Raw genomic sequence first — 13575 nt, 5'->3', positions numbered from 1 at the left:
CAACTGCACATAGAAATAAATTTTGTCACATTCCTTTTTTTTAAACAAAGATGAGTGTCACTTAAATTTCAGAAAATATAATTTTATTTTTTCAGCACTAGAGAGCTGGAAATCTAGAAAACATAACAATAAATCCCTATAACTTTCCTTTGTAGATGAAAGGTATTTAGCAATATAGTCTCCATGTTATAGTTTTATAACGTTAGATTTTGTTAGAATAGTTTGAAAAGTGTGTGCCACTTAATGAATTACTAGATTACATGTATACCAAACATAAATTACTAATTTTCAATTAATTAAAGTAAAAATCTCTTCTGTCCTTCCATAGTGCCTTGCACAGATGTCCCTCAAGAAACTGATCAAGTCATACTGGAATAGTTATTCCTTTTGCTATCTCTTCCCCTGGGCCATGATTCTTCTGGGGCAGAGAACATGTGCAGCTCCTCCCAACCCCCATCCTCCTCCTCAGAACCTAACAAAGTTCTTACCCACACATGCAGAGACAAGTCAGAGTAGTGGTTAAAAGTACAGCCAACCATCCCAAAGTTTCCTTATTCAGGAACTGATACATTTCTGAATTTGTCAGTTGCTGAGATGCTATCCCATACAGTTATTGTGAGAAAAAAATAATAATAGTACCTATAAAGTTATTAGAATAACACCCCCAGGGCTGAGCCTGTAATCCCAGCACTTCAGGGGGCCAAAGCAGGTGATTACTTGAGCCCAGGAATTCAAGGCCAGCCTGGGCAACATGGCGAAACACCATCTATACAAAAACTACAATAATTAGCCAGGTGTGGTAGTATGTGCCTGTGTCCCAGCCGCTCAGGAGGCTGAGGTGGGAGGACTGCTTGAGCATGGGAGGTAGAGGCTGCAGTTAGATTGCACCACTGCACTCCAGCCTAGGTGACAGAGGGAGACTCTCAAAGAAAAAAAAAAAAAAGAAAAAGAAAAAGAAGAATCCCTGGTGTGTGGTAATGTCAATATATGTTAACTGATACCGTCGTTAGTTATCACAGAGTAATCGCTTAATGAATAGTTTATAAATTCATTAATTCACTCAAAAAAATTTTATGAAAGATCTACAGAGTGCCAAGACCCAAAACCAGGTACTAGGCATACAACCATGATTAAACACGGATGCTGCCCCTGCCCTCGCAAAGCTAGCAGTCTATTGTGAGAAACAGACGAATAACCAGGCACTAGTGGAAGAGAACTAACACAAGGAAAGTTCAGGGTGGAAGCGCGGGCAAAGAAGGGGCACTTAGCTTATTCCCTGGTGAGGAGAAGGGGTGGAACGTAGGGAGTTGGAAATGTTCTTTGGTATAAGATATATCTCTGCTAAGACCCATAAGAGGGCAAAAAGAGACAATCAGGTGAAGCATGGCAAGAGGAGGTGTGAGCTAGGGTCCAGGAAAGTGTTTCAGATAAAGGAACAGCACACCCCAAAGATGAGAAAGCCCATGCTTATCAGAAACTCAATCTAGTTCAAAATAGTTGGCAAATGATGTGTAATAAGGAGAGGAGTAACAGAAGAATCTGGGGAGCCAAGCAAAATCCCAGGCCATGGTGAGCCTCACAGGTCAAATAAAAGGATTTAGATTTTATTCTCAGGGCAATGAGGAGCCATGGCAGACTGTAAACAGAGGAGTACATGATGATTAGATGGGCACTGTGAACAAATATCTGCCGGTGTAGGTATTTGCTCTCAATTTTCTACAAAATTGAGAAATAGAAAACATAGCTTGAGAAATAAAACAGAACTTTCCAGGACTGTTAAGAGTCCAGCTGAGAGTGCAGGTCATGGATTCTTGGTGGTTCAGGGCTAAATAGCTATGGGATTTTCTCCTGCAGCCCTCAGCAGCCCAAATGTATATGGAGAGGTGGGCAGCTGGCTTGCTGCAGGATACAGGATTTCCAGGTGCGTGTGTCCGAAAAACAGTGGGGAAAGAAGGAGCAAAGGATACTGATAAGGACTAGGTGAAGTCATGGATGTTGTGGGCTGAGCAGTTAAGAACGGACAGGAAGGCAGGACAGGGGTGGCAGAAGAAGAGAAAGCCAAGCCATCCCCAGTCTGGAGGCCTTGAAAAAGTCCAAATACTGGTACTTCCAGGGGAGACGACGTGAAAGGCTGTAGTCAGACGCGGAGGGCTAAACTGCTTTTTCACCATGGAATAAGCTGTTTCAGGAGATGACAAGGTCATGTGGCCACAAAAGCAAGTGGAAGTAGAGCAGAGGTGAAGGGGCCATGAGCTGTGAGGAACAGTGTCAGGGTGTCAGTCACCCAGAACCATGACAGGACGTGGGTGAGAGGTGGTGAAATAAATCTATTAACTCATATTGAATATAGTTTCATCTTTAATGATTTCAAGGCACTCTGCTACATACAATGCTCTCAGTCATTCTTATGAATTTCAATCACCTTGTGATTGAAAGAGCTCTTCTTGAGACTGGAAGAAAATGTTCCCAGTTATTTACATTTTCTGATTGAATGGATGGATTCCAGATAAAATATGCTAGGGCCTGAGAGGTTGCCTGGTTGGGTTCTACTCCTGGAGAAAACCTCAAATACGTATCAAATCATTTAAGTACACACATTCTGTCAGCAAGGAAAATATTCCTCCTACTTCTTTGTACGTTTTATGACTAAGGCATAATCAGGTTCCGACATACCTCATTTTATTGTATTATACTCACAGGTATTGTGAGTGCCTCACGGGTACTGCATTTTTTGCCAATTGAAGCTTTGTGGCAACCTTGCATTAAGCGAATCTGTCAGCGCCATTTTTCCAACAGCATGTGCTCACTTCCTGTCTCTGTGCCACATTCTGGTAATTCTCGCAATATCTCGAACATTTTCGTTATTATTATATCCGTTTTGGTGATGTGATCAGTGATCCTTGATGCTACTATTACAACTATTTTGGGGGACCATGAATCACACCCATATAAGACAGCAAACTTAGCTACTTAAAAGTGTGTGTGATCTCACTGCTCCACTAACAACCATTCCTCTCTCTCTCCCTTTCACCAAGCCCCCCTATTACTTGAGACACAATATTGAAATTTAGGCCAATTAATAACCCTGCAGTGGCCTCTAAGTGTTCAAGTGAAAGGAAGAGTCGCACATCTCTTCACTTCAAATCAAAAGCTAGAAATAATTAAGCTTAGTGAGAAAGGCACATGGAAAGCCAAGACAGGCTGAAAGTTAGGCCTTTTGTGACAAAAAATTAGCAAAATTGCAAATGCAAAGGAAAAGTTATTTAAGGAAGTTAAAAGTTAAAAGTGCTACTTCCATGAACATGTGAATGATGAGAAAGTGAAACAGCTTTATTCCCGAGATGCAGAAAGTTTTAGTGGTCTGGAATGAAACATTCCCTATGCCAAGCCTAATCCAGAACAAGGCTTTAACTCTCTTCAGTTCTATGAAGGCTGAGAGAGGGGAGGAAGCTGAGTTGGAAGCTACCAAAGGTTGGTTCATGAGGTTTAAGGAAATAAGTTGTCTCCATAACATAAAAGTACAAGATGAAGCAGCAAGTGCTGAGAAGCTGAAATAAGTTATCCAGAAGATACAGCTAAGATCATTGATGAAGATGGCTACACTAAACAACTGATTTTCAACGTAGATGAAAGAGCCTCCTATTGGAAGAAGATGTCATCCAGGACTTTCTTAGCTAGGGAGAAGTCAGTCTCAGGCTTCAAAGCTTCAAAGGACAAGCTGTAATCCCAGCTACTTGAGGGGCTGAGGCCGGAGAACAGCTTGAACCCAGGAGGCAGAGGTTGCACTGAGCAGAGATCGTGCCATTGCACTCTAGCCTGAGCAACGAGAGGAAAACTCCGTCTCAAAAAAAAAGAAAAGAAAAAAGAAATTGCCACAGCCACCCCAACCCTTAGCAACCACCACCCTGATAGTCACAGCAGCTATCAGCATGGACACAAGCAAAACCTTTTCCAGCAAAAACATTACAATTCACTGAAGGCTCGGGTGACTGCTAGCATTTTTTAGCAACAAAGTATTTTTAAGGTATATATATTCTTCTAGACATAATGCTATTGCATACTTTAGTAAACACAACTTTTATATGCACTGAGAAACCAAAAAGTTCTTGACTCATTTTACTGCAATGGTCTGGAACCAAACCCGTGGTATCTCTAAGGTATGCCTGTTTACTTAACTCATGTCAGATATCATTAATTTCTTCAAATTCCATGTAAATGCACAAGATCTACAAGTGTAGCAAGATTTTTGTCTATTTTACCCAAAGGAACCTGTGATTAAGAAGCATTATTTTAATAACTTGGGGTAACCATGTTTGAGAAGACATTATAATTAAAGCAATATTACAGAATCTGGCAATTTGGAATGGTTCATCTTGGTTCAAAACCATCATCTGACATTTTAATGGCATTATATTCTGTCTACATCAAGACAATGAAGCAGATGTTATGCAAAAAAACAGCAAGTTTGTCAGAAGTAGATTCAGCCATTATTCAACTCAATTAGGTAAACCTTGGACACAGAAAGCTGGACTTCTGTCTGACCTCATCTAGGATCACATTTCTCTTTTAAAATTCTTGCTTTGTCTCCATAAAACTGCAGATCATGCTCTTTTGATGATACATACGTGGTTTAGCTACTCAAACACAAGAAGAAAATATGGCAAAAATCTTTGACCAGAAGCTGGTGGGATTAAAAACAGGAAGCTGTCAGTCTACAATTACCAAAAGAAATAAATTAATCTTGATGGTAGATTTGGAAAGCAGAGCCTCAGTTTTACTCGAAAAACAACAGTGGACATTCACACTCAGGGTTAAGGGGAAATCAATCAGAGACTAAGGGAGGCAGCAGCTAGGGCAGACATCTGTGCGAACCAACCTGCCAACATGTCCGGCGGGGCCTTTTCAAGTAGCTCCGCTTCTTTACAGTTCTCATTTTTCTTTTTTAACTGAGATTTCAGGAGCTAAAGGAGTCTCATGAAACAAGTTTATTCATTTTCGTAAGAGAGAAAGTTGTAAGAACTAAATTTCCAGAAGTTGGGAACTATTTCTTATCTATGCTGACACTGTGCATACAAATAATGAGTGAGAGGAGAATCCACTCTACAGAAGTTGTTTTCTGCCTGTAGTTAAATGAGAGCAAGGAGCCCCAACACTGTATTTGTTACCGGGCACCAGCTCACACACACATACACACACACACACACACACACACACACAGAGTGTTACACAGACAGAAAGACAGAGGATTTGTTGTCCAAATAAGCACCACAAAAGGTAAACCAAAATCCCAAAACAAAACATAAGCAAGACATGTCTCTCACAAGCAGGCAGCACTAGTGCTGATTCAGCATTTGCACTATATGCATTTGATTTGCATAAGACTCAGAAAATAGTTACATGTGGCAGCAAGAAATAGCAAACTAGATAACAAACACACCAACTCTCCATGCAAATCTCATGATAAACTATTGACACAAAAAATTGTATTTTAATGTACTTACACTAATTGATTTAAAATTCAATTCCAATGCTCAGCCTATGCAACATGGCAACTGTCTCCAGAATGGCACATGCTTTAATGCTGCAAGCCACACCACAACAAAAGGCTACCTACTGCTTTGCAAAGTGAAGAGACTACCAAAACACAGCCACCACCTTTCTCGTTTATATACAAACTTCTATTTCATCAGCTTTCTCCATAATAACCTCACATTTTCATACTTCATACCTGTATTAACAATATCATTTAATACTAAAAAAAAAAATCTAGCTTTGTTTTGGAGAACAGTCAAGGTTCTTGACAGTAGAAAAGCTGAAGGCTGTAACACAGAACAACTTCCTGAAGAGAACTGCCATCACAGACAACCCTGAGAAAACAGATGACAACACTGAGGCTCTAACCCCTTCCCTAGTTCAACCTATAGGGTTGTCACTGTCTGAGAGGTGAAGCCTCCAACGACAATCTATAGCAAAGATTGGAATGTTAACAAAACACACGATAACAGTGATTTAAGTTGGGGTGATTTTTAAATTTAACTTAAATTTTCTTCTTTATACTTTACATGTTCTCTATATTTTGAATTAAACTTTCCATATTTGATGAGGAGAAAATGTCATCTTAGAAAGGAAGGAGAGGCCGGGCGCGGTGGCTCAAGCCTGTAATCCCAGCACTTTGGGAGGCCGAGATGGGCGGATCACGAGGTCAGGAGATCGAGACCATCCTGGCTAAGATGGTGAAACCCCGTCTCTACTAAAAAATACAAAAAACTAGCCGGGCGAGGTGGCAGGCGCCTGTAGTCCCAGCTACTCGGGAGGTTGAGGCAGGAGAATGGCGTAAACCCGGGAGGCGGAGCTTGCAGTGAGCTGAGATCCGGCCACTGCACTCCAGCCTGGGCAACAGAGCGAGACTCCGTCTCAAAAAAAAAAAAAAAAAAAAAAAAAGAAAGGAAGGAGAGAGGGAGAGAGAAACATCCTAACACATATTTGGAGACAGGAGATGGAGAGAAAATATGACATGTAAATACTACAAATTTTAATTTAAATCCTTCATTTTTTTTCCAACCTGCATTCTCTTGACTATAAGAGCTGATTACATACACACACACACACACACACAGACACACATATATATGTGTGTGTGTTTTGAGATGAGATCTTACTCTGTCACCCAGGCTGGAGTGTAGTGGTGTGAGCACAGCTCACTGCAAGTTCAAACTCCTGGGCTCAAGTGATCCTCCCATTAGTTGGGACTATAGGCATGCACCACCACACCCAGCTAGTTCTTAAAATTTCTTAGTAGAAATGAAATCTCACTATGTTGCCCAGGCTGTATATTTTCATACATTTGATTTGAATGATGGATGTTATTTTCAGAATTATATATGGGTAAAATCAGAAATTCAGATCTTTGGAGTTATAAGTTCATTTATACAGAGTCATTCATAGACTATTCAATAACTGATTACCCAAACTGACAATCTTCTGGGATCTAACTCCCCCTGATTCACCTAGTTCCTAATACCTCCTCATGAGGCCCTTTTCTGTTCATCAATCACCACCAGAAGTGCCCTAAGCAAGGAAGGAGATGAGGGTCCCCATGACAGGCTCAGAAAACAAATTTGATGGGACAAACGAGTCATACAAGGTCTAAGGATTCTAAATATAGTTTCATATTCTCCAGTTTATCATGAGTGTAATATATGACATTACTGGAAATATATTTTGTTTTGCATGTTCTATTGTGTATTATTTATATAAAGCAAATATTGCCCTGACTGATAGCTTGGACTTAAGGCATACTGGGAATGTAGGAGAAAAGATACGGTTACCCATTTCTCCACCCTCTCTAGTCACAACAACCAAAACCAATAAAACTATATGTTTCTCCTGCCAAAATCATGTAATGCAATCTAAGGAACTTCAAGAGTAAAGGTATAACATAGAAACCACAAAATATTAGGCTTATGATGACAAGCTAATTGTGTGTGTTGGGTAGGAAAGAGGAATGCCAATCAAATACATTTAGGTAATTTAATTCTCTGCCAAGGTATTTTCCAAATTATAATCTGCACCTTCTCTCCGACTGGTCTCTTCATGTGAATTGCCTTCCTTTCCCCCACTCGCTCCTCTGATTTCTCTCCACCCATTTGCGGTAAATCTCCTTTGCAAAGTCAGCCTGTGCTCATTCATCTCCCACTTACACCCAGTCATCTCCTGTCTCATCTGCTTCAGGTTACCTCAGCTAATGAGTTCATGGTTTGAAGGCAAGGCCACTGTCTTCTGACTTCTCTATGTCCCGTGGTACATCATCCAACAAGGTACTGGGCACGGAGTAAGTGTGAAGTGTATGTGCTCATCCAAAACCTCAGTCAGTACCTACTATGTGCCAAGAACTAGGGATTTAAGATTAATAAAAACATGGTCTTTGTTTAAGCAGCTCCCAGCCTAGAAGGAAAAACAGGTGTGTTTTGTACCGTGCCTCTCACTTTCTCAAGGATATTGCTGATTTATTTATTAGGGCAGTCTCCAGCAACAAATCTCTCTTTCTACTGATCATTCCCCTCATTACAGCCATATGGTTTAGGCATATGCTTTTATCTCCCATTTTAAACACAAACAGAAATCCCCTGTAATCCCTCAGAGTGCACTAGCTACATCCAATTTGTCAGTTCCCCTTGATAGCTGATCTTCTCTACGAAGTTGTCCATACATGCCACATCCACTTTCTCACTTCTGAGTTCATCCCTCAACCACAGCAGTCTGCCCCTCCCAACCAGACCCCTAGACCTGCTCTCATCAAGGTGCCTGTGTTATCCATGTCACCAACCCACTGGACACCTCTCTGCCTGCAGTTTGTTCAGCCCCAGCATCATTCTGCAGAGCCACCACTCCTTCCCAGGCCCTGGTTTTTCACTGGTCTTCCTCCTACCTTGACACCCAGTCCTTACCCAACTCCATTTGTGGCTCTTCCTAGTTTACCTGATCTCTAAGCGTTGAGCTCATTCCAAGTATGCCTCATCTGCACATCTTTCTCCAAGTGACGTAATCAACAGCCATGCAGTGAAGACCATCTTGTACTCATGGCACTCACCTTTGCTCCATCTCCAGACCTCTCCTCCAAGCCCCAACCTCACATATTTGCCTACCTTATAGCCTCATCTAGATGGAGCTTGGAGGAGAGGTCTATGGAGGTCTTGTAGGTCCTACACAAATAGATCTCAAATTCTACATACCTAAAACAGAATGGCTACCGATCCCACCCCCTAGAAAAAACTTGTCCCCCACCTACCCCAGGCCTTCTCTGTCTCGCTGTCATATTGGTCACCCAGTTATTAAACCAGAATCTGAGAAGCCATCCTTGTTTTTCTTCTCTTTCTTTCCTCACTGCCCTTACCCACACTTACCTAATCCATCAGCAACTCCTGCATCTAAAATAAAGCTTACATCTACTCTCTCTATCTTAATCCCTAATGCTGCTACCTTTCTCCTGGCCACAGTCATCTCTTGCCTAGATTACTACAAATGTCCAAATTAGCTTTCTACTTCTACTCTTGCCCTGCCACCAGTCTATTCTCTTTAGCAGAAAACAAACAAACAACAAAAGATCTTCATAAACTATCTAAAGATTCATCTCCCACCCCTAAAATGTTACAGTGGCTTCCAAGGAAAATACTCTTGAATCCCAACCTCTTTCCCACAAGGCTCTACATCAACTCCATCTATATCAAAAAAGCTGGTGCTAGCCTCCTCTTGCATCATTCCTCACTCCTTCCCAACTTTGTTCTTCATTATGCCCCAGCCAAAGTGGATATCTTTCAGTTCCTCAGAGATACCAACCCCTTTCTAGGCAGGAGAAATAGCATGAACAAAAGCCCTGGGAAGATAATATTCTTTGCCCTCCTTTTATAGGGCAGGCATCTTCTCTTCCACTAGGTCTGTTGAAGTTATCATGGCCACAGGGAGGCCTTTGGAGACAGAAGTTTATTCTTTATATTAGTCCCATCTATTACTCTCATAGCACTTACTCAAAGGTACTGTTACTTGATTTATGTATTTCCCTCTTTGGAGCGTTTGTTTCCCCAAGTTAAAATGTAAGTTCCACGTGGGCAGGGACCATGTTCACTGCTGGACCTCAACACTTAGCACTATGCCTAGCATATAGTAGAAACTCAATAATACTCATGGAATATTTAAGTGTATGAACAAGCATTTACAACACAGTGTGATGTGTCCTAGTGCAGGAAATGATCCAAAGTTCTTTGGAAACATGAATAAAGACACTCTACAGATGAGAAGATACCCGAGTTAAATCTTTTGGAATTTGTCAGGATTAGAGTTATGATAATGGTGCTGAAAATATATATGAGAGAGCCTGATTGTGTTCAGGAAGAGGAAAACAGTGGTATTCTGTGTCAGGCTATACAATTTACATTTTATCAGGAAAGCCGGCCATTTGAGAGCTTAGGCAAAGAACAGATACTGTTTGAATTATAAAAAGATGACTCTGATGACAGTATGAAGGATCACTTGCAAGAGAAGAACAGAAGCAGGGAGACTAACTAGAAAGATGCAGGGGAGAAAGTGACTATGGCAGTGGAAATGAAAACGAGGAGAAGGAACCAGACCATGAGATATTAAGATAATATGTTTAAAAGCTTAGCAACCAATCGAATATGACAGTAAGGACCAAGAGATTAACATGGCTCAGCTTTTAACTTGTGAGACTATGTGAATGACAATGCCATTAATTGAGACAGAAATACAGAATACAAGCAATTTTTAGTGGGGAAGTGAGGAGTCCAGCGTGGGACATAGTGAGTGTGAGGTGCCTGGGGCTATCCTTGTGGAGACACCTAACAGGCAGCTGGTAAGTGGGGATGAAGACCTGGGTACAGCAGAGGTCATAGATTTAGAAATCAACATACACATGGGAACTTTCTTCCTAGAAACAGAGGTGATTAATACTTGTTTAATATTTGCCTGAAGATTTTAACAAGAAGTTAAATGGAAGCTATAAGTGAAAACACTATTCTTACTCAATGTTCTATGGGAAGAAAAAAAAATGGAAGAATCCAAACTAAAAATAAAAATGGTTAATTTCTCTGAAAATCCTACAATACTAAACTAATAAGGCTGCCTTTTAAAGAAAATAGAGATTCTAAATATTGCTCTGAAGTATCTTTAAATTCCAGGGTATTATAAGCTCTTGCCAAGTAAGGTGGTGCTTAATAATTTTTTTTATTTCATCAGTGTTAATTTAGAAGGAAAGCGAGCACATTATAAAGAAACACATGTACAAAGTTGCATTACTGAAATGTAGTTTAAGGAAAATGGGTTGTAGCTATTGTTAACTCATGATTACCCTAGCTAGTTCTCTGTTGGCTTTAAGGATGATGTCGAAACCATTCCTAAGAAAGTTTTGCTTCTTGGCAATTCTCATTGCCACCATGGATTCACTTCTTACCACATCCTACCACCCACTGCTGCCCACACTTCTTCTCCAGAACTGCCCGTGTGTGATTAGAGACCAGGAGAACTTGCCTTGAAGACACCTCATACCTGAAATTCTAGCCAAGCAGGAGTCAGAGGGCAGTCCCAGCTCACCCTCTCCACTCCACTGAAATGGAGGCTAGGGACACTTAGCTCCCCCAGCAACCAGCTACCCTGATAATCAGAGAACCACAAGACTTAAGCTTCAGGAAGGAAGGAGTCCAAGGTGAACAACTAGCAAGCACAGGGCCAGCCTTCCATTCTGGTGTGTTCACCTCCCACCACGTGGGGAAGAGAGAGAGGCCTGCGAAGGGCTGTGAAGGGAACTGAGCAGGCCTCTTAAGGCCAAAGAGCTTGAAAGGGAGTGTCTGTCCCCACTGAGCCACTTTTACTCATCCACAAGGTTTAAATGACTAAAAGTTTAGGTTTTCCTGCTTCTTTGTCCCTCAACTTGCAGGCAAGGCATTGCAGGAGGAGCATGTTCTATGAAGGGCAACTATTCCCAAAATTCCCCTCCCACCTCCACCATGCAAGGAACAGTTACCATGCTACATATGCCTACAAGGGGCCTCCAGCCCTTCCCTGTATACATTTCTGCCTTCTGGGAGAGCAATGGGAGGGAAATTCTCTGCCATCTGTGTATCCTGTTCTTCTTTCAGGAGGGTATTTTGACTATAACTATTATTTTAGGGAGCTTTCAGACATAAGCATCTCTCTGCCTTTCACCTCAGTCAATCTAATTCCTGCATCCCAGCAACCCACACACCCCCCAACTACAAACTCAGGTATCCAAGCCCATAATCCTAACTTTAAAAGCTTAACAAAAAATATGAGGGCATGGATGAACAAAATTTACTAATATGCCTAATGGGTATTTCAGAACACTAAGAGGACAATGAAAAAAAGGGATTTTTACATTCAACTTTTTTAGGTTTCTTGTTACTGAAAATAAAAAAGCAAAGAATATAAAGCCCTCTCTCTCTTCATCCACATTATACTTGGTGCCACTATACAAAGTATGCAGCCCCTGGCACTCTGGTAATAAGCTGTGAGTAAAATTCACACTCGTGTAAATCTGGAGTTATATTAAAAGGTTACTGTTTTAGTCTTATGTGAAGTTAAAGGATTGCCAAATCCCTTCATCACTCAAGCTCTTTGAAGAATAAGACACAGTCCTATAGAAATCCTCAGACCAAAACACAAGGGTTTTGAGTAAGGGTTTTGATATTTAATGTTTAACAGGAGGAGAAAGTCTGAGAAAGGAACTAAGTGAAGGGGTAAAAAGAAAGCATTGTTGTATTTGCCATTTTGAGGAAGAACAGGTTACTTGCTCTCCTCACCCTGCCCAGGGAAACTCACACTGGAGAGAGGCCAGGAAATATCTTCCTCAGGCAGGTGCCTATGTGAGCCAGCACCTCACTCACGTCCTCGGGCGACGCCATCTTCATGGAGATGTTGCACTTCTCAGTTTCCACAACCATCTGCAAGAACCGGGTGGGACACTTCTTAAGAATGAGTCCAGTTCCTTCCGTTTTAAATTATTTTCAATATTGTAAACCACATAGTCACACAGATATATAGTAATATAATATTAGCTGTTTTTTAACAAGGTTCGAGGGTAGCACATCTCACATACGTGCGTGAACACCCAGCCATCATGCTCATGAACTACAAAAGAATCACAGTATTAGCTTTTCAAGAAGCACTTCCTTAAAATGACGCACTTAATTTAAGACTCAAAGAAGTGTTTGGGTAGCGGGTGTAAGTATTGTCAGAAACATCTAGAAACCGAAGCAAGTGTTTCCAAGGGCCAAGCTGGCAGATTCAAATAGACTCCCATATGACAGAGACTGAATTCCCACATTCAAACATGACTCTCCTTTTACCAAGATTTTCTCCTGAGCTGCAGTATTACCAAGTTTTTATATCCCTGCTATGCAGTATAAATATGGCTATATCTTTCTGTGAGTACCCATGGGCAATCTAAAAGCTACCTTTAAAACACACACACACACATTTTAAAAACAAGAAACCTTATAATATGCTTAAATAAAATGTTAAAACCTTTTGCTCTTGGGAGCAAAAGAGAAATGCTTTTAAAAGTTTCAATTGGCAGGGTGCGGTCGTGAGCTCACACCTATAATCCCAGCACTTTGGGAGGCCGAGGCAGGCGGATCACAAGGTCAAGAGATCGAGACCATCCTGGCCAACATGGTGAAACCCTGTCTCTACTTAAAAAAAAAAAAAAAAAAAAATTAGCTGGGTGTGGAGATGCGTGCCTGTAATCCCAGCTACTCAGGAGGCTGAGGCATGAGAATCACTTGAACCCAGGAGGTGGAGGTTGCAGTGAGCTGAGATCGTGCCACTGTCCTCCAGCCTGATGACAGAGCAAGACCCTGTCTTAAAAAAAAAAAAAAAAAAAAAAAAAGAAGAGAGGATACTTGGAATATTAAGGTAACACGTTAATAAAATGTTTGGTGTTAGGTTTAGTGTCAGGCTAAGACTCATTCCTGTAATTAATTGCTGGAGATGTCCAAAATACATGTCAAAAAATGTTGAGACTCAGACAGCTAGTCCTCTAAATAA

The 13575-nt window shown here is 41.1% G+C and overlaps 1 protein-coding gene and 1 pseudogene across 10 annotated transcripts in view; both read right to left on the bottom strand.

The window, feature by feature from the left end:
* The window catches only part of CARMIL1 (capping protein regulator and myosin 1 linker 1), a 347932-nt gene that overhangs the window by 178867 nt on the left and 155490 nt on the right, over nucleotides 1-13575 (bottom strand). For all 10 annotated transcript variants that reach the window (XM_033216407.1, XM_033216412.1, XM_033216416.1 and 7 more), the window contains one exon: nucleotides 12349-12470. In XM_033216407.1, coding sequence (XP_033072298.1) covers nucleotides 12349-12470 — 122 coding nt within the window. The remainder of the gene's footprint in view (nucleotides 1-12348; nucleotides 12471-13575) is intronic.
* LOC117088929 lies at nucleotides 12553-12669 on the bottom strand (annotated as a pseudogene).

The sequence above is a fragment of the Trachypithecus francoisi genome, unplaced genomic scaffold (genome assembly GCF_009764315.1).
Source record: "Trachypithecus francoisi isolate TF-2019V2 unplaced genomic scaffold, Tfra_2.0 Lachesis_group10, whole genome shotgun sequence".
NCBI classification, from domain to species: Eukaryota; Metazoa; Chordata; class Mammalia; order Primates; family Cercopithecidae; genus Trachypithecus; species Trachypithecus francoisi.
Note: the sequence above shows the minus strand (reverse complement) of the source record. Positions and strands in the feature narration are given on the sequence as shown.